This window comes from Pristis pectinata, chromosome 1, assembly GCF_009764475.1.
Source record: "Pristis pectinata isolate sPriPec2 chromosome 1, sPriPec2.1.pri, whole genome shotgun sequence".
In the NCBI taxonomy this organism is placed as follows: domain Eukaryota; kingdom Metazoa; phylum Chordata; class Chondrichthyes; order Rhinopristiformes; family Pristidae; genus Pristis; species Pristis pectinata.
The window spans coordinates 68718154-68743354 of NC_067405.1; the positions used below are offsets into that span (position 1 = coordinate 68718154).

Below are 25201 nucleotides of genomic sequence, written 5' to 3' on the forward strand. Positions count from 1 at the left end.
CACAAATCCCCAACATGGTTCTTCATAAGTTTTAGTTTAGCAGCAGAGCAAATCACAAAAAGTAACCAGAGTGTTTACTGTTTTCTCTCAGTAATTTTGCACTCACATTTATTCCTGTGCCTTCCTCTGCTGCACTAGCCTGGGAGTTCACTTTGATCAGAAACAAATGCAGTTTAACCCCACCCAGCATTCACGCACACATGCACATGCACCCCGGTCAGCTATCCTTTCCCCAATGCAGAACTTCCATTTACAAGTACTTCCCACAGATTCAGGGCACCACAAAGCATCTTGTAGTCGATGAAGTACTTTTTGATGTATGGTCACTGGAAAAGCATAGCAGCTAACAGGAACATAACAAACAGCAATTACCTGATGACCTGTTTTAATTATATTGGCCCAAACCTCTCCTGCTCTCCTTCACATAGTGCCTGGGATTTTTTTCATTCGCTTGAGTCCTCCAACAGGGCAGCATTCCAACAATTCTGCAGGCATTGAACTAACCTGTCAACCTAGCTTTTTGTCCTGAAGTCTCCAGAGTAGCACATGAAGCCACAAACTTGGAGGAGAGTCTGCTTGAATTTACTAAAGCAGATCTGTGACCATGCCTGGCAGCACATCTTGCTGCTCTCTCATGCTTGGTTGAGACAGGAATGTGTATTAAAGGACTCCATCTAGATCATGCAGGAATTGAATTAAGGTGCCTTCAGTAACCTAATTTACTTACCGCAGTGGTGAAACACAAGAGGTGACTGAAAGGAAATTTCAGCAGAATCCCCCATGGTACAGGTTGCTCTCGTGTTTTCCTTGGCATTTAGCTCTGAATGCATGCAGGCTGACCTGTCTCCCATGAATGCCACATTGTGGGGGGGTGGGGGGGAGTGTCTAAAAGCAATAAGAAACTACAGATGCTGGAAAATGAAAATGAAAGAAGTACTCAGCGAGGCAGACAGCACCTGTGGATAAAGAAACAAATTCAGTATTTCAGCTGAGGGTCATCAACCTGAAACATTCATTCTGATTCTCTTTCCACAAGTGCTGCCTGATCTGCCAAATATTTTTTGTCTTTACCCCATGGTGGGTTTGCTTCACGTTATTTGGGCGAGTGATTGGAACGGTTATTGTTGTATTCAAAATCCCGATAGACCCTTCCCGAGATTAGAAGGGAATTTGAACGATGTGTATTCATTATCTTAACCATTTAGAACCATTTATATTATTGTCGGGACTCACAAGATTTAGGAGCTGGAGTTCCACTTGCCCACAGCCTGGGTGTGTGGGTCTGACTGATGAGCACCTCTACACGTACCATAAATTTCACAGGACCGCTTCAAAGCCAGGACAGCTCTTCCTGTTTGCCGTAGCTATTTAGATAAAACACATGTGCATATATGTTGTATACAACAAACAGAGCTGTACTACAATTCCTCTGAGCCAGAAACAATTACAGTTGTATTGTCATTAATAAATTTGCAGAGATTTATGAGCATTGTTTACTGACTGTGTTTGCACGGTGAAATTGTACCAGCAGATGTTTTGTGTGTCTAATTAACAGCTAATTATCAAAAAAACAGTTTGTGTGTTTGCCAATAAACTGACTCATACATTTTGCAGAGAATGTTTGTAAATTAATTTGCATGGTCTGAGGCCAGTTGAGTGAATGAACTTGGAAGCTGGGAAGGGTGTTGGTGCTGTCAGAGGGAAAGATGCATTCTTGTCACTTTCCCGGTGGATGGATGCTCCCCATTTGATTGGCCTGCAACCTCGCAAACTGGGGTTAAGCAAGCTGGGATTGTCAGTGGCCAGAGGCACACAAACTTAGAAGAAATGCAAAACATGTGTATCTCAAAAGTATGGAGGATTTTTTTTAAATTCATCCGTCATCCTGGGTGTTGCTGGCAAGACCAATATTTTTTACCCTTCCCTATTTGCTCTTTCCCAGCATAGGCACCAAATTGGTGGCATGTCCCTGGCTTAAGTGAAACTTTGCAGGCAATGAAATAAAAGCAGAAAATGCTGGAAGCACTCAGCATCTGTGGACAGTTAAACAGAATTAACATTTCGGGTCCGAGATCCTTTGTCAGAACAGGGAAAGAGAAAAAAAAAGCAATGAATCTCTGAGTATTTTGAAGATTACTGTTGACTGCAGTAGGTAGGTCTGGAGCTTGCTCTTACCAATGACAAAATTACAATAATCCTAATTTGTGAAGTTGTTATCTTTCCCCATTGGTCCTTCAACAAAAATAGACTTGTCATTGAGTATCAATCAAAGTTTAAAAACCTGAAATGAATGCCATATAGATTGGACCTAGATCCAGATGTTAAAGTAACTTAAATTCTTGCTGGTACAGTCGTATCACTAACATTGTGGAATTAACCCATTTGCACTGATTGCATCTGCGACATACCTTACTGATACACCCAACCAGCCTGTGCCACCTTAGTTTCATCTCTGCCTAAACCAGACCGAGTTTAAAATTTAGAATTCAGTTTAATGGTCATATTCTTGTTGAGTTTTCTCTCTGTCTCTCTTGAATTTACTAACAAAGCACAAACAGATCTGTGACTATCTGAGCCTAAATGGTTCAATGCTAAGTCTGGCAGAACTTTGTTCACATTGGTTTATTGATTCAGCTTGCTTATGTTGTACTTAGATTGTTGCTGCAAGCCTCAAAAACGGTCTTCTGCGTTTGTGAAATGAGTATGTATTCTTCTACTCAACAAAGTGAAGTGCTCCTGCTGGGCATCTGTTTTACTCTAATTTAGTCATAGAGAGATACAGCACAGAAACAAGCCCATCGAGTCCATGCTGACCATTAAGCAACCATTTACATTAATCCTACATCAGTATCATTTTTTATTCTCCCCACATTCTCATCAACTCTCCCCAGATTCTACCACTCCCTTCACACTAGGGACAATTTACAGCAACCAATTAACCTACCAATCCACTCACCTTTGAGATGTGGGAGGAAACTGGAGCACTTGGGGAAACCCATGCAGCCAATGAGAGAACGTGCAACCTCCACAGACGTCACCAGGGGTCAGGATTGAATCTGGGTCTCCACCACCACAAGGCAGCGGCTCTGCCAGTTATGCCACGGTGTCACCCTAAATTGCCATTTATTGGAAGAATGTGGGTGAGAAGCAGTTTGCATTTACCTAGCACCTTTTACAGCCTCAACTCCTTTTCTCTTCTAAAAGGTGGCGGAAGGCACCTCTGACTGACGCGTTGTACTGCAGCACAAGCTAGAATTGATGTTCAAGTCACTGCATCAGGACATAAAGTCATGGCTTCTCACTCAGATGGGCTCGATATTACTGAACCCTGGCTGAACTGCAGTTCAAGCAGTCAATTGCTTGAGGGGTATTCATTTCAGGAATGCTGCAGCATGTTACTCAGCGCTTTGTCCAACATTCTCCATATGGTGTCATCCTGGTGTTGAATGTAGGACAGGAACTTTCCTACAAGGAGGTGATATAATAGTGGTTCTATCCTGTAAATTACAGGACCATGCAACAGCAACATCAGCTTTCATTTATATAGTCCTTCAGCACTGGAAAACATCCCTGGCGCTTTACAGAATCCTTTGCAGGTGCAGATACTGGAACAAGTAACTTAAAGCCCAACCAAAGTACATTTGGCATGTGCACTGTGTTTTAAGAGGGGAGATAGGTAGTGTGCCTAGAGAGATTTAAGGAGGGAATTCCAGAGCTTTACGGCAGGCAGTTGAAAGCACAATACTGTGTTGATTTCTCTATTGCTTGAATTAAAGACTCTAAAATATTGTGACGGGTTTTCTGTAACTGTCACACATAGGGCTGGCCCACAGTAAGTATTAAATATGTTAGTTTCTCAACTGTATTTACTCTGTAGCTCATTCCACTATCTTACCATTAGAAGCTGACAGGCTGTAATTTCATGCCTTGCCACGAAGGATGTCCTGAAGTCTGCTCGTTCACCAGGTCAGATTTTAATTACATAAACACTATCTTAATGTTGCCAGTGTCTACTTAATACTTCCTATCCAGTTTGAAATTTAAAGAAGGCAAAATTTGCCTTGTGGGATTTTAAAACTTTTTCAGTTCCTTTTAACATTACAAAGGGAAAATATTGCATGAAGCTTTTGAGTGTTGGCACATGCAATTAGAAGAGTGATGTCATTGCTGCCTGCCTCTGAGATACTTCATTCCCTATTGCAACTGGGACAAATATTATTACCTATTCCTTTTTTGGCTAGATTGAACATTATTTTTGAGCTTTCATGAATTCATTCTTGAGACGTAGACCTGGTTGGTGAGGCTGGTGTTTATTGATTGGCCCTGCACAGTAGCCCTTGAGAAAGTAGTGGTGAGCTGACCTTTGAACAGCTGCTGTTTGTGCGGTTTAGATACTTCCAAATGGGGACTACCAGGATTTAATCCAACGCTGAAAGGCATTGCATATCTAAGTTAGTATGGGGCGTGAATGGCAGGGCAAGTTGGAGACGTTGCTGCCCCTATGTGCTTGAGTGGTGATTTGAGATTGTAAGTTTGAGGGCTACATCTAATAAAGCTTTGGTGCATTGCTGCAGTGTATCTTGCAAATTGTACACACTGCAGCAGTGGTGGGAGAAGTGGATGGAGAGCAGGGGCTGCTTGTCAGCTGGAAGAATTTCTCGAGGATGGTATCGAGTCTCCTGAGTGCAGCTGACACTGCTGAATTGTAAGGATGGGGAGAGAGTGGGAAGTCATGACTTGTTGCAGGGTACCCAACCTCCAAACTGCTCCAGTATTCCCATTGAATGTCAAACTGTACTTAAAATATAAGACATAGAATCAGTGAAAAATAGGAGTTGACATAGACCACTTGGTCCTTCAAGCCTGCTCTGCCATTTGGACCATGGCTGATCTTCCATCTCAAGCTCCTGGTCCCTCCCCATCACTTGATGCCTTTCATGTTGAGAAATCCATCAATCTCCTCCTTAAGTTAAATTCAGCAACTTTGACCACCACTGTTTTCTGTGGCACAGTTCGCCAAGCTGACTGAAGAAATGTCGCCTCGCCTCAGTCCTAAATGACTTACCCCAACTCCTGAGACTGGGTCTAGAAGCCTCCTCATCCAGGGGAAATATGCTCCCTGCAGGAACTTTGTACATTTCGTTTTGTTCTTCTCAACTACGTAAACACAGGTCCAGCTGACCCGATCTCTCCTCAGCTGATAGGCAGGTCGGAGTATCTTTCATTTTTTGGCTATTTGGAAACCCTTCAAAAATGTCCAAGTTGATATGAGGTTTTGTTGATTCTGCAGCTAAGCTCTTACATCAAAGCCATCGCCTCATCTTTTGACATAGGGAGTGGGGACCCAAAAAACAAATTGATCTGAAATAATTTAGAGTTTAATCACACTGTAAATTATACAGTGCAAATTTATGCTGCTGATTAAGCTCTGAATTATTTTAGTATCAATTGATAAGTCCTTTTTTATTTAAATCTCTTAATTTATGTAGTTGTTTTAGTGTAGTTTAACTGTTCCACCTTAAACCCTAAACATCTGAAGCCTGGAGCCCCAATTTGCCAGAATTATCCTGGAAATTGAACCTGGGTGGGTTTGTGGTGGGAGCCAGGGTCCAGAGTACTTGTATATTTCCTGCTCCCTTTAAATCCACCGAGTGCACTGGAAAATTTATTATACTGCCGTACAAAAAGTGGGAAAAGTGTCTTTGCATATTAATCCAATAATCCAGAAGATCTGCTAATCCGGCACCACAGTTGTCCCAAGGGTGCTGGATTAATGGAGTTTTACTGTGGTATGAATCTTGGCATTGATATCTGCTTTCAAAGCACACTCATCATGGTCAAATGAACCTCTTTACTGGATTAGGTAACTGCACCAGCCTCTTGCATGAGTTGGAGTTATTATTTATTCTGATGCCTTGGCTGCTATTTCACTTCTCCTCCTGGTTTGGGTAGGAGTAATATTTGGCAAACTTAATTTTGATCTTTTGAAATGGGCAAGCGAGATGAGGAAGAATCAAATCTTCAAAACCCTGCTGTCTGCATCCTGACTTTTACCCTTCACTTCAACTCGAGTTCAGCAATCCACCGTGGTTTCTGACCTAGCAGGACCTGAAATTTCAATTTCTCATGGTTGATTTCAAATCTTTGCCCCACCCCAAATCTGTAAACTCCTCTAACCTGACAAGTCCTTTGGCATGGGATCTTTCTAACTCTGGATCTTGTGTCCATTATCAACAGCCTTGTCTTCAGCTGCCAAGGCCCAAGTGCCCTGGAATTCTTTTGATAAACCTTTCTACCTTTTGCTCTTTCTGCACCCTCCTTAAGACCCAATGTCTTTGATTTTTCCAATCTTGACAATTTATGTGGCATGATGTCAGATTTAGTTTGTTGTTCTGTAAATTTCTTTGGTGTATTTTTATTACACTAAATACCAAATAAAAACAGGTTTAAAATCCAGTGTTTAATTCAGTACACTGCGGGAATCTTTTCCATTTACAGTATGAACAAAGGAATCGAAGGTTATACAGCCTTGGATAGATTTTGCTTCAAGTTGGATTTTTGTACAGCGATTCATAAACTTTGAAAAATTATGAAAATCCTGCACATGCATTTTTTTCATGGTGTTTTTGTAAAATGCATTTTTGTTCATCCATGGGATGTGGACACTGGAAACACTAGCATTCATTTCCATGCCTAATTGAAGAAGGAATTCAGAGTCAACTACATTGATGGGTCTGAAGTTACATATGAGGTGAAGAGAGCAAGTTTCTTTCCCCCAAAGGTTGTTAGCAGACGATGAGTTTTTAAAGTACAGAGAAATATAGCACTGAAACAGGCCATTCAGCCCACCTAGACCATGCCAACCAACAGGTGCCATTTTTGCATGAATCCTACCCTAATCCATTTTACTGTTCACCAGATTCTACCACCCACCTACACACCAGGGACAATTTACAGTGGCCAATTAATCTACCAACCTGCACATCTTTGGAATGTGCGAGGTAACCAGAGCACCCAGGGGAAACCCCTGTGGTCACAGGGAGAACATTCATACTCCACGTAGACAGCACTGCAGATCAGGATTGAACCTGAGTCTCTGGCATCGTGAGACAGTGGCTCTACTGGCTGTTCCGCTGTGCCACCCATATCAGCTGCTCCACTGTGCCACCCATACCCTTTGTAAAGAAAGAAGAACTTCCACTTACACAGTGTCTTTCAAAACCAAAATGCATTACAGCCAATTTGTACACAGAGGTCCCATAAACTGCAATGAGATAAAGACCAGGTAGTTTCAATGATTTTGTGGAGGGACAAAGATTGGTCTAGGGATTGGAAACATGACCTCTACATTTTGAAAAGTGCTTTGGGACCTTTTCTGCCTACCCAATTGGGAAGCCAGGGAATGAATCCCTCATCTAAAAAAAAAGCACTTATGAAAGCTGCCCAGATTGTGCACTGAAGTCCCTGTAGTAGGGGTGGAACCCATGACCTTCTGGGCAACCTTCAGTGGATTGTATGCCAAGGCAGCGAAAGCTGTAGTGAGTACATTACCCTGTAGTGTTCCAGTAACTGTACCTCAAACCTGAATGCCAGGCTTTGAATCTGAGAGGGTTAAATGGCAGAACCAAATCGAAAGTGATTGCGTTCTTGATTGTTTGTGAGAAAGTACTTGCTGCTCACATTTTATCTCTTAATGAATAGAGACTGCTGAAGTAAGGTTTGGGTAATTGAGTTTATAATTAATTACCCATAACCCTCATCAGATAAACTGGTTGCAGTGATTTTTTTTCCCTCTTTTTCCACACTCCCTGGGGCCTGCCCTTCTTTGTCCTTGCGTTGACAGGTTGCACTTATCACTGTTCTTCTTAAGGCCTCTACCTTCTCTCTGTATTCTGTGGTCAGTTCTCCCTTGTTGTGAGTGAGCTTTACAATCACAGTGACTGTCTGGGGGTCAGATGATGAATTAGCCATAGGAGGTAACGTTAAGCTTTATTACAGATCAGCTGGGTGATAGGGCAGAACTGTCACTATTTGTCCATCTTTCTGCATTGGCACTGACTGGCTACTGACAGCTCAAGACAAAAGGGGCTACTGCCTGAGATTTTAAAGAAAGCAAGTGAGAAAGTATTCATTCCACAAAAACAGTCATTTTCTTCTTAGATTGTTGGGATTTAAAGGCCCCTACCTGATTTCTTTGCTACCTGTATTCACACTCACTCCAATTTCCTTATAGTTCATCAGTTAACTCACATGTAGCCAGTGTAGGCCTCTTATGCATATAAAATCCCTGTGAACATAGAACAGTACAGCACTGGAACAGGCCCTTTGGCCCATTATATCTGGTCCGACCATGATGCCAATTTAAAGTATTCCCACCTACCTGCACATGGTCCATATCCCTCCATTCCCTGCCTGTTCATGTGCCTGTCTCAATGCCTCTTAAACATTGCTATCGTACCTGCTTCCACCACCTCCCCTGGCAGCACATTCCAGACACCTACCACTCTCTGTGTAAAAAAATCCTTGCCTCTGCACATCTTTAAACTTTCCCCCTCTCACTTTAAAGGTATGCTGTCTAGTATTTGACACTTCCACCCTGGGAAAAAGACTCTATCTACCCTACCTATGCCTCTCATAATTTTCTGTACTTCCATCAGGTTGCCCCTCAGCCTCCAGTGTTCCAGAGAAAACAATCCAAGTTTGTCCAATCTCTTTTTATAGCTATTACTGTCTAACCCAGGCAACATTCAGGTGAACCTTTTCTGCACCCTCTCCAAAGGCTTCACATCCTTCCCGTAATGCGGTTACCTGAACTGCACACAGTACTCCAAATGTGGCCGACCTAAACATTTATGCAGCTGCAGTATGGCTTCCTGATTTTTATACTCAATGATTGGAAAATATCTTTGAATTCTTTCTAAATCTCTAAAGCTGAATTCAAGCAAATAAAGGATAAATTAATGTTAAATTCAATAGAATAGGAGTTTGGAATATAAACAGAAAACGATGGAAATACTCACCAGGACAGACAGCACCTGTGGAGGGAGAAACAGAGTTAATGTTTCATCAGAACTGGGAAATACTAGATGGAACAGTTCTAAGATGCAGAGAAAAGAACGAGGGATGAAAGGAAGATCAGTTTCTCCTCCAGTTCTACCTTTCTCTACAGTGGCATGCAAAAGTTTGGGCACCCCGGTCAAAATTTCTGTAACTGTGAATAGCTAAGCGAGTAAAAGATGACCTGATTTCCAAAAGGCATAAAGTTAAAGATGACACATTTCTTTAATATTTTAAGCAAGATTACTTTTTTTACTTCCAGCTTTTACAGTTTCAAAATAACAAAAAGGAAAAAGGGCCCGAAGCAAAAGTTTGGGCACCCTGCATGGTCAGTACTTAGTAACAGCCCCCTTTGGCAAGTATCACAGCTTGTAAACGCTTTCTGCAGCCAGCTAAGAGTTTTTCAATTCTTGTTTGGGGGATTTTCGCCCATTCTTCCTTGCAAAAGGCTTCTAGTTCTGTGAGATTCTTGGGCTGTCTTGCATGCACTGCTCTTTCGAGGTCTATCCACAGATTTTCAATGATGTTTAGGTCGGGGGACTGTGAGGGCCATGGCAAAACCTTCAGCTTGTGCCTCTTGAGGTAGTCCATTGTGGATTTTGAGGTGTGTTTAGGATCTTTATCCTGTTGTAGAAGCCATCCTCTTTTCATCTTCAGCTTTTTTTACAGACGGTGTGATGTTTGCTTCCAGAATTTGCTGGTATTTAATTGAATTCATTCTTCCCTCTACCAGTGAAATGTTCCCCGTGCCACTGGCTGCAACACAAACCCAAAGCATGAGCAATCCATCCCCTTGCTTAACTGTTGAAGAGGTGTTCTTTTCATGAAATTCTGCACCCTTTTTTCTCCAAACTTTCCTGCGTCCTCACCACAAAATTCAGCGTCAGAAGTTTGCAAAGGAAAATCTAAACAAGCCTGATGCATTTTGGAAACAAGTCCTGTGGACTGATGAAGTTAAAATAGAACTTTTTGGCTGCAATGAGCAAAGGTATGTTTGGACAGAAAAGGATGCAGAATTTCATGTAAAGGACACCTCTCCAACTTGCTTAAAATATTAAAGAAATGTGTCATCTTTAACTTTATGCCTTTTGGAAGTCAGGTCATCTTTTACTCGCTTAGCTATTCACAGTAACAGAAATTTTGACCAGAGGTGCCCAAACTTTTGCATGCCACTGTGCATCTTGAGATTTGTTTTGATGTAAGGACATTGGCATACAAGTGTTGATTCCTATTTCTCTTTCCACAGATGCTGACTGACCAGCTGAGTTTTTCCAGTAGTTTCTATTATTAATTCAGATTTCCAGCATCTTCAGTTTTTGTTTTGCTTTTGTGGAATATGAGCTCTTGGTTGTGCAGTTCCTCTTTGTACATTACATTGATCCATTAATAACTCATTTTATCTGTACATTCCTCTCATGCTTCTGACTGTTTTGTATTCCGAGCCTTACTCTTGTTAGTTCTGCAGTATACCAAAAGGTAAGAAACCAAAAGAAAAGTGTGGTTCCTAAAATTCTTTGGACATGCGCAGCCTTAGACTGTGGATCAAAATCAGACTGGTAATCTTAGTAGTGACTGGAGGTGCAAATACACCAGGTGCTATGACAGAGAGCTCCAGAACTCCACAACATGCCATTCAGCCTGTTCTACCTGTGCCTCTATTCAATTAGATCATGCCCATCTGTATCTTATCTCCATCTTACTACTCAATTCCTTGTCTAGTACCCTTATCTAACAATAATCCTTCAATCTCAATTTTGAAATTGTCAGATGAACTCAGAAGCTGCTTTGGGGAAAGCGTTTCCAATTTGATTTGTGTGAAGGAGTGTTTCCTGATGTCATTTCTGAACGGTCTGGCGAGTATTTTAAGGTTAAGCCTGGTTGTTCCATATTTTCCCCATGCAGAAATTGATTTCTCTTTAACCAATCAAATCATATATCAACCTGGATTACCCTTAACTTATATTGGAAGAAGTTCAAGCCAAATCTATACAAACTTCATCCACAAATTAGGAGAGGTTAGTTACTCACAAAAGTCCGTGCAATGTAGAGTAGCCTTTCTTTGATTTTATTACATAAATGATGAGATTTGTTTTGTGGGTCAGTGTGCAGTATGACCTTCCTCAGAGCATTCTGAACCAGACCTCAAGCTGGTGGCCACGTATGCAAGGGTTAAATTGTATTTTAAGATTAGCCAGAAAAACGACCTAAAAGTCTCTTGTTTCAAAGTGTTTTTGAAGTACTTTGAAGTTGGTCCCTGTGCAATCCAATGGATAATTTGCAGGAAATGGCTTCCCTTAATAACACTGTAATTTTTTTTTTGTAAAAGTACTGCTTCTTGTGACAGATTTTTGAGTAATTCTCTTTCCCTCAGTGCCCTTTCCCAACTGTTTCCCCGTTTATTTTATTTGGTGTTTTGTGAATTTGTGCAATCATCAGAGAATGTTCCCTCTTGCCTCTCTTCCGAGGGCAAGGTGACCTGACACATTGAGACATTCTGCAGCAAATCCTTCAAGTTCCACACTTAGTGTGATTTACCATCCAGCCAATAGATTTACTAGAAGTAAAGAAATTTGCACTGATGCAGTTCCTTTCACAGACTTGGGATATCCCAAAGCACTTTACTGCTAAAGAAGTTCTTTTCAAGTGGAGTTATTTATTTAGTTTTGGAAGCTCAGCAGCTAATTTGTACACGGCAAGATCCCAAAAGCAGAAATGTGAAACTGATTGATTTTCAATGAAGAGTGAATGATAAATATTGTCCTCGGACAAATGGGCACAACTTTACTGCTTTATCCAAAGCAGTACCTTGGATAGTTTACCTTGGCGAGATTGACTACCTAAGGCACCCTCAGAGCCACGATGGAGTGTCTGCCTAGGCTGATAGTCTGTAACTAGTGAAGTACCACAACAGTGGGCTTCAGCTAATTAAAGTTTATATCAGTGGCCCAGAAAAGGGAGAACATATTCCAACATAACCTGACAATACAAAGTTGGGTGGTAGGGTAAGTTCAGGGGATGACACAATATGGAAATGCTGGGTGAGAGGGCAAGCCAAAGGTGAATGAGGGAAATATGAAGTGTATTTTGGTAGAAAAATAGAAAGTCAGATTTTAAAAAAAACTTGAGAAGCTGTGGGGTGTTTGTGTTCCAAGAGATCTGGTCATGCTTGTACATCATTCACAAACTGGTGCTCAAACTCACTGGACCTCAGGTTAAAACACAGGTGTAGAAATGTGTTATTGAACATAAAAGTTGTAGAGATATCCTTTTAAGGTGATGATTTGATTGATGTGATTGTGTTCTGGTGTATGAAATAACAATTATTTACAGTTCTTAATGTGGATTTTTAATTTACTATTCATGGAGAATTTTCCTTTAATTCTTTTTCACTGAGTGGCTTACAGCAGAGTTGTACGTCATAGAAACAGGCCCTTTGGCCCACCATGTCCATGCCACCCAATGCACCTACCTACATTAATCCTATTTACCCGGCTTTGGTCCATTATCCTTCTGTGCCTTGGCAATTCAAGTACTTGCCAAGATGCTTCTTAAACGTTGTGAGAGTTTCTGCCTCTACCAACTCTTCAGGGAGCATTTTCCGGATTCCAGCCACACTCCTCACTGTATTTGCAACAACAGGTTGCATTTGCATTGCACCTTTAAATGTAATATCACACCCAAAGACATTTACAGGAACGTTATCAAACCAGATGTTGTTACCCAGGTGTGATGCAGGCTGGGCTTCAGTATTCACTGTCGAACAGTGTTCATAAACCTCATTTCCAGAAAAGGAGTGTCATTTCCATGGCTCTTGCTGATCACCGTGTAGATCTTGCCTAAACATGTGTTTAAATTGTAGACCATTTATGCAGTGGAGCTCAGTTGAGAATGGTTAACATCTTAAACTCAAGGGTGTGTTGACGGTATGGCTGTACCTCTGGGCTGCATCTGCCTCCAGGTTCCAGACCAGAAAGCAGAATTTTGTTGACCCATTATATCATCCAAGTCCCCTAATCTATGGAGCAATTAGAATACTGTATATGCCATGATCAATTGTGAGATTTAATCATCTTGTGTCAATGAGGAGCCATGAGGCTGTGTTTCAGTCACTGTTTTTTTCTTGAATGTTTATAAATCGGAGATGGAGTGACAACCTGTTCGTTATCTGACAGAAATACCACGACACATTGAAATGAGTCGCACCTGATGTCCATCTCAGATGCAAAACTACATCCTTTTGAGTGCCAGTGGCAGACTAAGAATTAATAAATTGCTCTGTAAATGGTGCAGATACTTAAGAAAAATTGGTCAGCTAATTTAGCACAGCTTGAACTAAGGGTACCTATAGCTGGCTGCAGTCTGGAGTAATGTTGTCGGAGCCTTTATTAATTGCACTTCGCAAGCAGTGACAGTTTTGTTGCTACTGGCAACTTTCTTCATTAAACTTAAAGCCTGTGTCAAATCCCATTAGCTGAACTGTGGGTACATTACATTTGTATTCTTCACGATCTCCCAGTATGACAGTTCCAGTTGTGCGGAGACAAGGCGGGGGAGACATGTTTTAATGTAATAAACCATACAAACCACCGTCGTTAGGACTGAAGTATGTCAATCACAATGAGTGGCGCAACACTTACCAGTGGTTCCCTTTTTAACCAGTGGAGAGTAGAGTGTTTTAACTCGGTTTTTATTTAAACAAGATTGCTTCCCCCCATTAGGACTTGGATCTTGCTCTGGCTGTATCTGCTTTGATGAGCAGGTTGTAAGATGGACATCGCACTGAGAGAGGAAATGAACAGGATAATAATGAGGAGGTCAGCCCTCATTCTCCAATCTTCTGAGAGAGGGCACAGCTTATGGTACAACTGCACCTGACACTCCAGGTGCTCGTGGCATAAAGAATGAACTTTCTAATCTGCTACACCTCTATACCAGCACTGAGTGCTTCAAACGCATTTTACAAGAGGTCTTGGTTGCCTCTCTTCATAACAGCCTTTATGGATGAAGATTTCCTTTTGCACAGGTGTGAAGCAATCTGTTGTTAACAAATGCATCTGCAATCTTGCTTCACCAAGTGCATTAAAAGCTTATTTTCCTGCATTGGCCAACTAGCTGAAAGCAAATTGCTTTGCCTGTGTGTTTCTTTAATAGCACTGAGTATGAAGTTTGATAAAGAAACTATAGATATAAAGAAGCTGAGTTAAAGTGGAACTATAATGGGTGCTCAAGATCATTTCAAGTATTAAAGATCAATTAATATTACAGACCAGAAAGGAAAACTCATTATTTTACATAAATACAGATCAGATTAGTGCTGCATTCTGTCCAAGTATTTGGTTGCTTTTTATGTGTACCCAAGGTGTTTGAGGGCTGTGCTTCAAACTTCTATATTTAATTTTGTTCAGTTTTTAAATTAATATATTCTCAGTGATATATTAGAAATGCAATTCACTTAGTGGGTGGGCCTTAATGGGCTGCAATGTTTTAGAAAAGCAAAAAGAACTGTGAGCAATGTCAGAACAAGTGATCGAACTTGTTCTGACCCCTAAAAGTAATTAAGGTGCTCAGTATATGCCCGGTGCTTTTAATTAGGTTTTCATCCCTTCCTCTCACAGTCGATGTACCTAGAGAGTAGATTATAATCTTAATACCATTCATACGGTCTCACGTAATCAAAAGCAATCTTGTAGCCTGGTTTTCAGTCATCCAGTGAGCACATTATTTGCCTTCACAAGCTTAAATATGGCCAGCAAAAACCCTGCCACAGCAGGAATCCAAGGCCACTCACTAACTGCATACAATATTCATGATTTATAAGGGAAAACATATAAAGAACTTAAGACTCGTATTCATACAATGAAAGCAGAACATGTTGGAACTACTCAGCAGGCCAGACAGTGCCTGGGTGAGAGAAACCCATTTAACGATGCTGCTTTGAACAGAATTGTACCAAAGCATTAATGACCTGACACTTTAACTCTGTTTCTCTCAGCACAAATCTTGTCTGACCTGCTAAGTATTTCCAGTTTTGTTTTCAGATTTCAGTATCTCCAGCGTTTTGCTCATGTGTCTTTAGCATTGTCACTGTTTGTCAATGTACAAGACACAGCAGTCAATTTGTGAATGGCAAGTTCCCATAAACAGCAGCAGAATTGGTGATGTACGAAGAGGGATAAATATTAGCCACGACGTGAGGCAGACTTACCTGCAGTTTGAAATAGAGAAGAGGGAACCTTTCAGTAGCATGGTGACAGAGCAGACTGCTGCCTCAGCTCCAACGGCCCGGGTTCAATCCTGACCTCCAGCGCTGTCTCTGCGGAGTTTGCACGTTCTTCCTGTGACCACATGAGTGCATCCAGGTGCTTTGGTTTTCTCCCACATCCCAAAGTTCTGTTGTGGGTTAATTGGCCGCCATAAGTTATCCCTTAGTGTAGGTAAGTAGCAAAAGAAAAGGGGAGTTGATGGGCCTGTGAGAGGGAATAAAGTGGCAAGAGTTACAAGGAAACCAGGAGAGGGGGAATGGGGCACATGAAAAATAGGAGCAGTAGGCCACTCGGCCCCTCAAGCCTGACCCACCATCTTAACCCCTCCTCAGTCCACCAATCACCTCGGACTCCTGTCTCACCACTCCCCCTTCTCCTCTTTATACCGGCCATCTCGCCTCTCCACTCTCAGTCCTGATGCAGGGTTTCGACCCGAAACATTGACAGTTCCTCTCCTCCCTCAGATGCTGCTCGACCTGCTGAGCTCCTCCAATAGATTTTTTATTGCAACATGTTGGCACTGCCTTGCACAAGTGCCGCTAGGTTGCTGAAGTGAAACTATTCCTTGCAGCCGCTTCCAGCAGTTCTACCGGGAGCCTGTGCCCGAATGAGGCAGACCCCTGTGCCCGGGTAACTCAGGAGCTCTCATGCAATTCTTATGCAGCCACTTTGGCGGGGACGTCAGGAGAATGGGGGAGTGATACTTTCATCAGGTCAACGGGAGCACAGGCAGGCTTATCGTGTTTACCAAACACGTGGCCTGGCAGCAGACATTCCTGAGAGAGGAATGGGAGAGACCTGAAAGGACAGCAACGAGGGAGGAAATCGATCATAAAGTAGGTTAATAAAATACAGCCAAACATTAGCTGAATTGGAGCAGAAATTATAACAGCCCCCATGTTGCAGATGATAAACCACCTCAGCATGCCTTTCATCTGAATCCTTATTGGTGGTGTTGTCTTTGTTATTTCCTCCTAGATAAATATGTAATATATTACATTGCACACAGACCTACTGTTGACTAACTCGGGTGCTGAAGGGCAAGTGATGGAGTTTTAATTGGCGGGCACAGCTCCCTGGGAGCAGCCTGAACACCACCTCATGTGCAAAGGATGGTCCCCGGGGAGAGTTCACACCACTCATCATCAGTTGTTTGTGCTGTTGCAGTAATGATCAGAGGGATTTAACCTGATAGTGTGAGTTACTGCCCTTTGGCACCCGCATGCTTCAGCCTCCCTGACTGATTGGCTCAGTTAGCACAGATCTCTGGTGGCAAGCACAATCAATAAATCTTTGTTGGTAAATAATTGCTATTGAGCAGAGTTTTAATATAAATTTATGAGCAGTGTTTTATCATTGCTGGTGGGTACGGTGCATTGCTGAGTGATAGATTTCAGATATTAGTTACATTTGTTATATATACAAGGTTTTAATACAAAGTGTTTTCTGCTTATTTAAGTATTGTAGACTTAAGGCTCAGCCTCTGCCTTTTCCCCATGGGTACAATAATGGGAATTGATGATTCACAACCAATCTAGAAACTGACTGTGGGATGTACTTTCCACCCTGTGCCCACTCACAGCAGAATTAGCCATTAACCTTCCCAGTGCAGATTAAACTGGGGGAGGGAAAAAAAAGGGGGAAGTAAAATTCAGACTTGCCGTTCTGTTTCAACTTCCCAGTGTCAAATATGATTCATTGGGCAGTGCTCCTGTCTCAGAATTTGGAACTTCTTCCCACTCCAGAGGCTTGAGCACAAAAATCGAAGTTGACCCTGCAGTGGAGGACTGAGGGAGCGCTGCACTGTTGAAGGGCCTGACTTTTGGATAAGGAGTTAAAGCAGGGACCTCACTCATTCAGTCAATGAAGAAACTATTGAAAGATGTTGAGAGTTGTATACAGTGTTCAAAGATGAACAGAGTATATACTCATAAGGAAAGGAAATTGGCAGAGGTATGGGAACAGAGATGGACTGCTCTTGCATGGAGCCAACATGGATTATTTGGGCCAAATGGCCTCCTAGGCTTTTATCTTTCTGTGATTCTGTCACTCCTTTAATAATAGTTGACATTTATCCATTACCCAACATCACTAAACAAATTACTCGGTTGTTTTCATCTAGCACTTCTTGTGGGGATTTACTGAAGAAATTGGTTACTACGTTTCTGAAATTTTAGAAATTTTTCCAAGTGCTCCACTGAATGAAAACCATTTTGGGAATATCCCAAGGTTATGCAAGTCTTCCTTTGCCTTCTTACTTTACAAGTTTTATGGGTTGTCTTTCTTTCCAAGCAATATCCTGCCTGGTTTATCTGTGACCCCTTTTAGTTAGGTGAAAGAAGAAATTACAGGTGGCCGGTTTTTGGCACTTCCTTGCCTTTTTTTTACTTCTTTCATTACTTGTTTTCCTTTCCATCGTTTCTGCCCCAGGTCAGTGGATAGAGGATTTGAAGTTCAGCAGTGGGTAGAACAGGTCACAGACCTGGGAGATTTCAGATATGTAACTCCTAAACTTGCATCTAACTACCAGCTGAACCACCGAGGAGCTCACATTAATTCTGACCTGGTTCAACGTTCTTACAATAACCAACATCCCCTGCTAGTGTACTAAATTACATTTGATTAGGCTAGAGCAGGAATAATCCCACTGTGACACAAGATTGATCCCTGCAGCCTTTGGGCTGAATGTCACTTATTTGAAAACTGCTCAGAAACTTGTTCCTTCAGTTCAGGTAAGCAAGGTAGTCATCATATGGCCCAAAACATGATGTAATGATAATCATCCTCTGACAAAGCCTGTGGGAGATCTGTAAGCGATTCCTTGAAGTTGCATGCATCTTACTGACAAGAATCAGCTCACCTGTAGGTATGTTTGGAGAACCCGTTTCTATCTGCCTGGATGAGATGGGATATTGGGTCATTCAAAGGAACCAATGGTCACTGAATACAAGCTTGCTTGTGCTTACACTGGTGCGGAGTTTTCTGCAGACAGCACCCATCTTCTTGAAGCAGTTACATGTTCATTTTGTCATTGCTCGCTGAATATGCTGCTGCTTCTAAAGACCCTTTTAGATGTAGTCAGATTTAATTTGCTGCTGCAGACTTTTGAATCCAATGCTGCACTCAAGTGTCAGTCTATATTGTGTGCTCAAGACTCAGGAGGGGAACTTGATTCAGAGTGGTATCACTGTGCCGCAGTTGGCAGTCAATGGATAGGCACACAGAACTGGAAAGAAAGTACTACTTTCCAACCCATTTACAATAATGGTTTTTTCTGGCAGCAGGATGCACTGCAACAACTCACCAAGACTCCTCATACAACACCTTCCAAACCCACAACCTCTATCAGCTAGAAGGACAAAGACAGCAAAAGCATGGGAAGTTGCCCTCCAGGCCACACACCATCCTGACTTGGAGATATATTGCTGTTCCTTCACCGTCACTGGGTCAAAATCCTGGAACTCCCATTGTGGATACACCCACACCTGAAGGACTGCAGTGATTCAAGAAGGCATCTCACCACCACCTTCTCAAGGGCAGTTAGGGGTGGGCAATTAAAAGCTGGCTCAGTCTGCAAAGTCCACATCTCTTGAATAAATATAAAATATTGGTTGGCAAAGACAGATTTTTGTAATTTGTTATGTGTAGCTTGTGCAGCATGCTGCCCTGAGGAATTCCTGCAGTCATGTCCTGGGGCAGAGATACTTGGCTCCAACAACCACCTTCCTTTGTGCAAGATACGATTCCAGCCTAGGGAGTGTTTGTTTCTTTACCCTCACGAGAATCCCACTTTACCAGGGCAGCTTGATACCACGCTCTAATGGGGCCTTGATCTTGAGCACATTCACTTCCACCCACCTCTGAAATTCCAATCTTTGAGCCACATGTTCCTGATGAAACGCATGCTAAATATCAGTGAACAGATTATTGATGAGTAATTGTGCTTAATCGCCTTGTAGATGATTGAAAACATACTGATTAGGCAATAATTAGTTGGATTGGATTGTCCTACTTTTTGTGCATGTAACATCCCTTGGCAGTCTTCCACATTGTCAGTGGCTGCCAGGAACTGCTTTGGAGCATAGAGTTATACAACACGGAGACAGGCCCTTCAGCCCAACTCGTCCATGCTGACCAAAGTGCCTTCCTGATCCAGTCCTATTTGGCTCACAACCTTATAAATAGCGGTTAACCTAACGCTATTACAGCGCCAGCGACCCGGGTTCAGTTCCTGCTGCTGTCTTTAAGGAGTTTGTATGTTCTCCCCATGTCTGCATGGGTTTCCTCCGGGTGCTCCGGTTTCCTCTCACATTCCAAAGACGCACAGGTTAGGAGCTGTGGACATGCTATGTTGGCGCCAGAAGAGTGGCGACACTTGCGGGCTGCCCCCGGCACATTCTCAGTAATGCAAAAAGACGCATTTCACTGTGTGTTTTGATGTGCATGTGACTAATAAATAAATATCTATCTAAAAAAATGTTTCCAATTCATGAATAGTTTACGTAAAAGCTCTGCTAGTTCCAGAGCACAATTTTTAGTACAGTAGCTGGGGTGTTGTTTGGTCCCACAGTCTTTCCTGTATCCTGTGCTCCTGCCATTTCTTCACATCATATGGAGTGAACTGGTTAAGGCTAGTTTCTGTGCTAGCAGGACCTCGAGAAGAAGCCCGTACACTCAACACTTCTGGTTGAAAAAAGATGCAAAAGCTTAGGCTGGTCTGACTGTAAAGTGCTTTGGAAAGTTTTGCAATGAGTGGCACAGTGGCGCAGCTGGTAGGGCCGCTGCCTCTCAGCTCCAGTGGCCTGGGTTCAGTCCTGACCTCTGGCACTGTTTGTGTGGAGTATGCATGTTCTCCCTGTGATTGCACGGGTTTCAGCTGGGTGCTCCAGTTTCCTCCCACATCCCAAAACTGTGCAGGTTGGTAGGTTGGTTGGCTATGATAAATTGCCCCTTGTGTGTGGATGAGTGGTAGAATCTGGGAGTCGATGGGAATGTGAGGAAAGTAAAATGGGTTTTGCCTTGGATTCGTGTAAAAATGGGTGCTTGATGCTGGGCACAGGTTCTGTGAGTTGAAGGGCCTGTTTCCCAGATGTACTGTATCTCTCTATGGCCCCGAGATTCTGAAAAGAGAAATTTGCAACTCATTCAGTCTTTTTTTCCAGCACTGTGGTACTTGAACAGCAAGGCACACCATGTGATAACAGTAAATAAATGAGGATGTTTTGACTGTAAACCACTTTGGTCACTGTGAGGTGATGTAAGGTCCGACATCGACATAAACTTAGCTTTTCTTCAATTAGGATCTGGAATAACTCATCGGTCATATTGGAGTGTTGACAGGCAGGTCACACTCCTCCAGTGCTGCTCCAGGTGCATGGTGGGAGCCATAGTCTCCTTTGTTAAAGCATAGCCTGTGCTTCTCAATAGCTCGGAAGTGCAGCAGTTAGCGTAACACTATTACAGCGCCAGCGACCCAGGTTTGATTCCGGCCATTGTTTTTAAGGAGTTTGTACATTCTCCCTGTGTCTGTGTGGGTTTCCTCTGGGTGCTCCGGTTTCCTCCCACATTCCAAAGACATACGGGTTAGGAAGTTGTAGGCATGCTATTTTGGCGCAGGAAGCATGGCGACACTTGCGGGCTGCCCCCAGAACACTCTATGCAAAAGATGTATTTCACTGTGTTTCCATGTACATGTGATTGATAAAGATATCTTATCTGTGATGGTTTTGAAGCACTATATTGGCAGTGGATTAGTTTGTGCACCTCAGATCTAACCTACATCCTGTCAGGAGGACCGCTTGGTGCATCCTGGATCCCAGCCTTCTATGCCCTTCTTTTAGGTCTGATTCTTCTAACACTGTCCCCACCAGTCTCCACCTTTGAACGTCACGGATAAAGTACAAGGGTGATGTGTGTGGAACTTCCTGCGGTGACAGTCAACATTTTAAAAACGAGAGAAAAGTGCTCTGTTAACAGGCGTATATGTGGATTTTGTTGTTAATTAAGGTAAGGGATTTAAATGCTGTGGAACAGAATACTCCATTGGGGGTATTACAGTGACACAGCTGGTAGGACCACTACCCCATGGCACTGGAGACCCGGGTTCGATCCTGGTGACCAGTGCTGTCTGTGTGGAGTTTGCACCTTTTCACTGTGACCGTGTGGGTTTCCTCTGGGTGCTCTGGTTTCCTCCTACATCCCAAAGATGTGTGGGTCAGTCGATTAATTGGTCACTGTATATTATCCCCAGTGTGTAGGTGAGTGGTAGAATCTGGGGGGAGTTGACGGGAATGTGGGGTGAACTAAATGAGATCAGTTAGAATAAGTGTTAATGGGTGGTTGACGGTCAGTGTGGACTCGGTGGGCTGAAGGGAGTGTTTCTGTGCTGGGTGTGTCTGTCTATGACGCTGTGACTCCACTGTGGACCAGAACCTTGCAAAAATGTTAGAAGTGAGGCTGCATCTTTGGCTGCAAAGTTAATGTTTCAGGCTGATGACCTATCATCTGGATGAGACTGTTATTACATGTGCTCTGCAGGACCCCTGGGCAGAATGGCTGGGCTGGATGTGAATTCTGGGCCCAAAGGTGAAAGGCCATTGGAATTCAGCCATACACCCTGTGTGGATTTGAGGAAAATATAGAGAATTCTATGGAAGGACAGCGATTGGACAGGATCACTCTCGAAATAGAATGTTGAGGAATGTGGGTTTGCCTTCTGCACACAATATACTGTGTTGGCTCCACCAAATAAGGGGCCAAGATCTTTTGTACTAACAGATTACATGGAGGAGCAGGAAATTCCATAGACTAATAATAACTTTACAAATTATTCAGAAAGAAATCCTAGGGATACATGCTGAGAATGTTTGAAAGTCTGTATCTGCTGCCACATTTTATAATGAGAAAGTGTCATTTGATATTTGCATTCATGTTTCCAGTCCTTTAATATACCGAATAATCAATCCCTCATGGTCTTAAATATGATAAATTTTAGAATATTTAAAGTTATGTCGTAATACAAGAAACAAAGAGTTAAAACCAGGAAACCTATAAATAGAGTAACTGGTACTTTATATTCCTATATATTGTGGAGCCAGAGCTTAAGTCATTTTATATTTAAGTTTTAGAGTCATAGAACGATACAGCATGGAAACAGGCCCCGCAGCCCACCAAGTCCACACTGAACATCAACCACCCATTTACACAAATCCTACGTTAATCCCAATTCGTATTCTCATCAACACCTCCCAGATTCTACCACCCACCCACACACTTGGGGCAATTTACAGCGGCCAATTAACCTACCAAGCCACATGTCTTAGTGATGTGGGAGGAAACCAGCGCGCCCGGAGGAAGCCCGTGTAGTCACAGAACGTGCAAATTCCACCCAGACTGCACCCGAGGTCAGGATTGAACCCGGGTCTCTGGTGCAGTGTGGTAGGGGTTCCCCGTGCTGTCGGAAAACATGTACTGATAAATTTGAAACAAGCAGTGGTTGATCGAGTGGGGGTGCAGTGGTTCAGCCATTGAGAATGGCTCAGGCCATTCTGGATGCCATTGCTATTTCTAGGGCAGATGATGTCCAATGGGTGTATTCAGGCTTTCAACTTCCAGAGTTCAAAAAAAAGTTTTTGATTGCAGAGTATCATGCATTGTAGAGCCGTAATACTGAGGAAGATGAGATTGTTTTGTGTTGAAATGGACAATCCTGGGAAACGCATGCAATCACTTTCTTAAATCTACTCTTTCCTTTGTTTTAGGGAATGCTACTTAAGAGAAGTGGGAAATCGCTAAACAAAGAGTGGAAGAAGAAGTATGTAACGCTGTGTGATAATGGTATCTTGACGTATCATCCTAGTTTGCATGTAAGTACATAACCTCATCTGGTTCTTTACAGGCATAGGTATTTCCACTTTGCAGCTCATGTCCAGATGTTGCTGCCTGATAGTGTGGCCTGTTCCATTATCTGAACAATTGTGAATTAAACTCGATAGTGAGGTCATCAGTGACTATCTCCATTTATGTTGGAGGGAGGGTCAGGGGAAGATGGTTGGGTCATGGCCCAAGAACACTTGCATGAATTCCCTAGGATTTGGGTGATAGATTACATTTCCATTCATTTTGCCTTAAGAATACTCTATAGGACGCTGTTCATTCCTATTTGTTTATGGGATGTACTGTCGGTCAGTGGGGAATAAACCCCCAGGATTAAAAGAGCAGGCAGAAATGGGAAGGATTTTTGCTGTTGGATGAAAGGAAATTTTGTCAAAAAAATAATTGAGACAAAACCTGAATTAGCTTCTGGTTGTTGTTATTACCAATTTTGATTTAATTAGGTACAGAAGAGAGAACTGAAAATTGATGCATGTTTTGCATTTTTAATAGTTGAAAATACCTGATTTGGCCAAACAACAAATGAAAATCTCAAATCAAAACAACCCTGAACTGAATTTAAAAAATCAGTCTCCTTTTCCAGAAAATCCAGAGTTACTGTTTCAGTTTGATGTCCTTTCAACAGATCTGGGAACTGTTAGAGATTAAAAGATTATTAGATACAATGAAGGGAGAAAGGAGCAGAAAGAAAATCTGTGACAGGGTGGAAAGCAGGAGAGATGAAATGATAAAGGGGCGATAGTACATGGTGGTAGATAGGAGCAAAAGGTCTGTCTGGAGGTGGTGAAAATGTAGAATAATAGTTTGAAATCAACCAAGGAATGTGGAGTGAATGCTGGAAGTGTGAATTAAAAATGCTGGAGGTGCTGATGACCTAAAATTGTTGACTCTGGGGGCATGCAGTGTGCTTAGTTGGAAGAAGAGGAGCTGTTCCTCAAGCCTTTGTTGAGCTTCGTTGGAAGAGAGGCCAAGGACAGAGAGGTCAGAGTGGGAGTGAGATGGAGAATTAAAGTGACATGTGCCTGATAGGTACAGGTCCTCCCTGGCTTACAAACGCCTGACTTATGTACAGCCCATTCATACGAGCGAGCATTTGAGAGACTGGCGGGATGGATTTGCCGGCTGCTGCAGGGTTGCAGGCATCTTCTGCTGTTTGGGAACTCGGTTCGTGACCACACGTCCGACTTGCAGACTGTTCGGGTTACAAACAGTTCACAGGATTGGAACCCTTCCGTAACCTGCAGAGGATGCTTCTGGACTGAACAGAGGTGTTCCACAAAGGGGTCGGCCAATCTGCCTTTCAGTAACTAATGAAGAGGAGCAAATGCAGCACACAAAATTGAAGGATGTACAAATAAGTACAAGTAATTATGCTTCCAAAAGCAGCTCAATTGCATGTAAAACTCTTGGAGATCTCCCGAGGGCAGGAAGACACCATATGAATGGAAAATCTCTCTTCTACAAGAGTTGACCAAAGCAAATGTTCCTCATCTCAGTTTTAAACCAACCCACTTCCCAAAAGGGCCCCCACTAAAGAGAAATTGTGCAAAGCCATACCATCAATATGTTGCAGGCAAAGTGTGGTTTGTCATCCACAGACAATGGAGGCTTGTTGTGGAAGGAAGAAGTAAAAGACAGGTGATGTGCAGGGGAAGAAGCTGAGGAGAGTAGGGATTGGTGGAAATGGGAGAGTGAACCAGAACAAGCAATAGGAAGTGGTCCCTTTTTAAACCTCATTAATTTTTGTTTTTCAGCAGAGGTCACTGGATTAGGGCCAGGGGAAAGAACTCCACCAGTAGTTTTTGTCCCCATTTCCAAGTCCACTGCTGGAAGGCTAGATAAATAGCATATACCAGCAGTCAGACCTTGCATATTGCACCATTGTATGGCTTGGCAATCTACCAAATATGTCTTCAGCACATTTTGAAAGCTTGGGATTGATGTTTACTCTTGAACAGGCAAATATCTAGTCAGTTATCTTTGATTCC

The 25201-nt window shown here is 42.5% G+C and overlaps 1 protein-coding gene across 1 annotated transcript in view; it reads left to right on the forward strand.

The window, feature by feature from the left end:
* LOC127568304 (arf-GAP with GTPase, ANK repeat and PH domain-containing protein 1-like) overlaps positions 1–25201 on the forward strand; it is a 540943-nt gene that overhangs the window by 334667 nt on the left and 181075 nt on the right. The window contains 1 exon segment of the mRNA XM_052011908.1: positions 23081–23185. Coding sequence (XP_051867868.1) covers positions 23081–23185 — 105 coding nt within the window.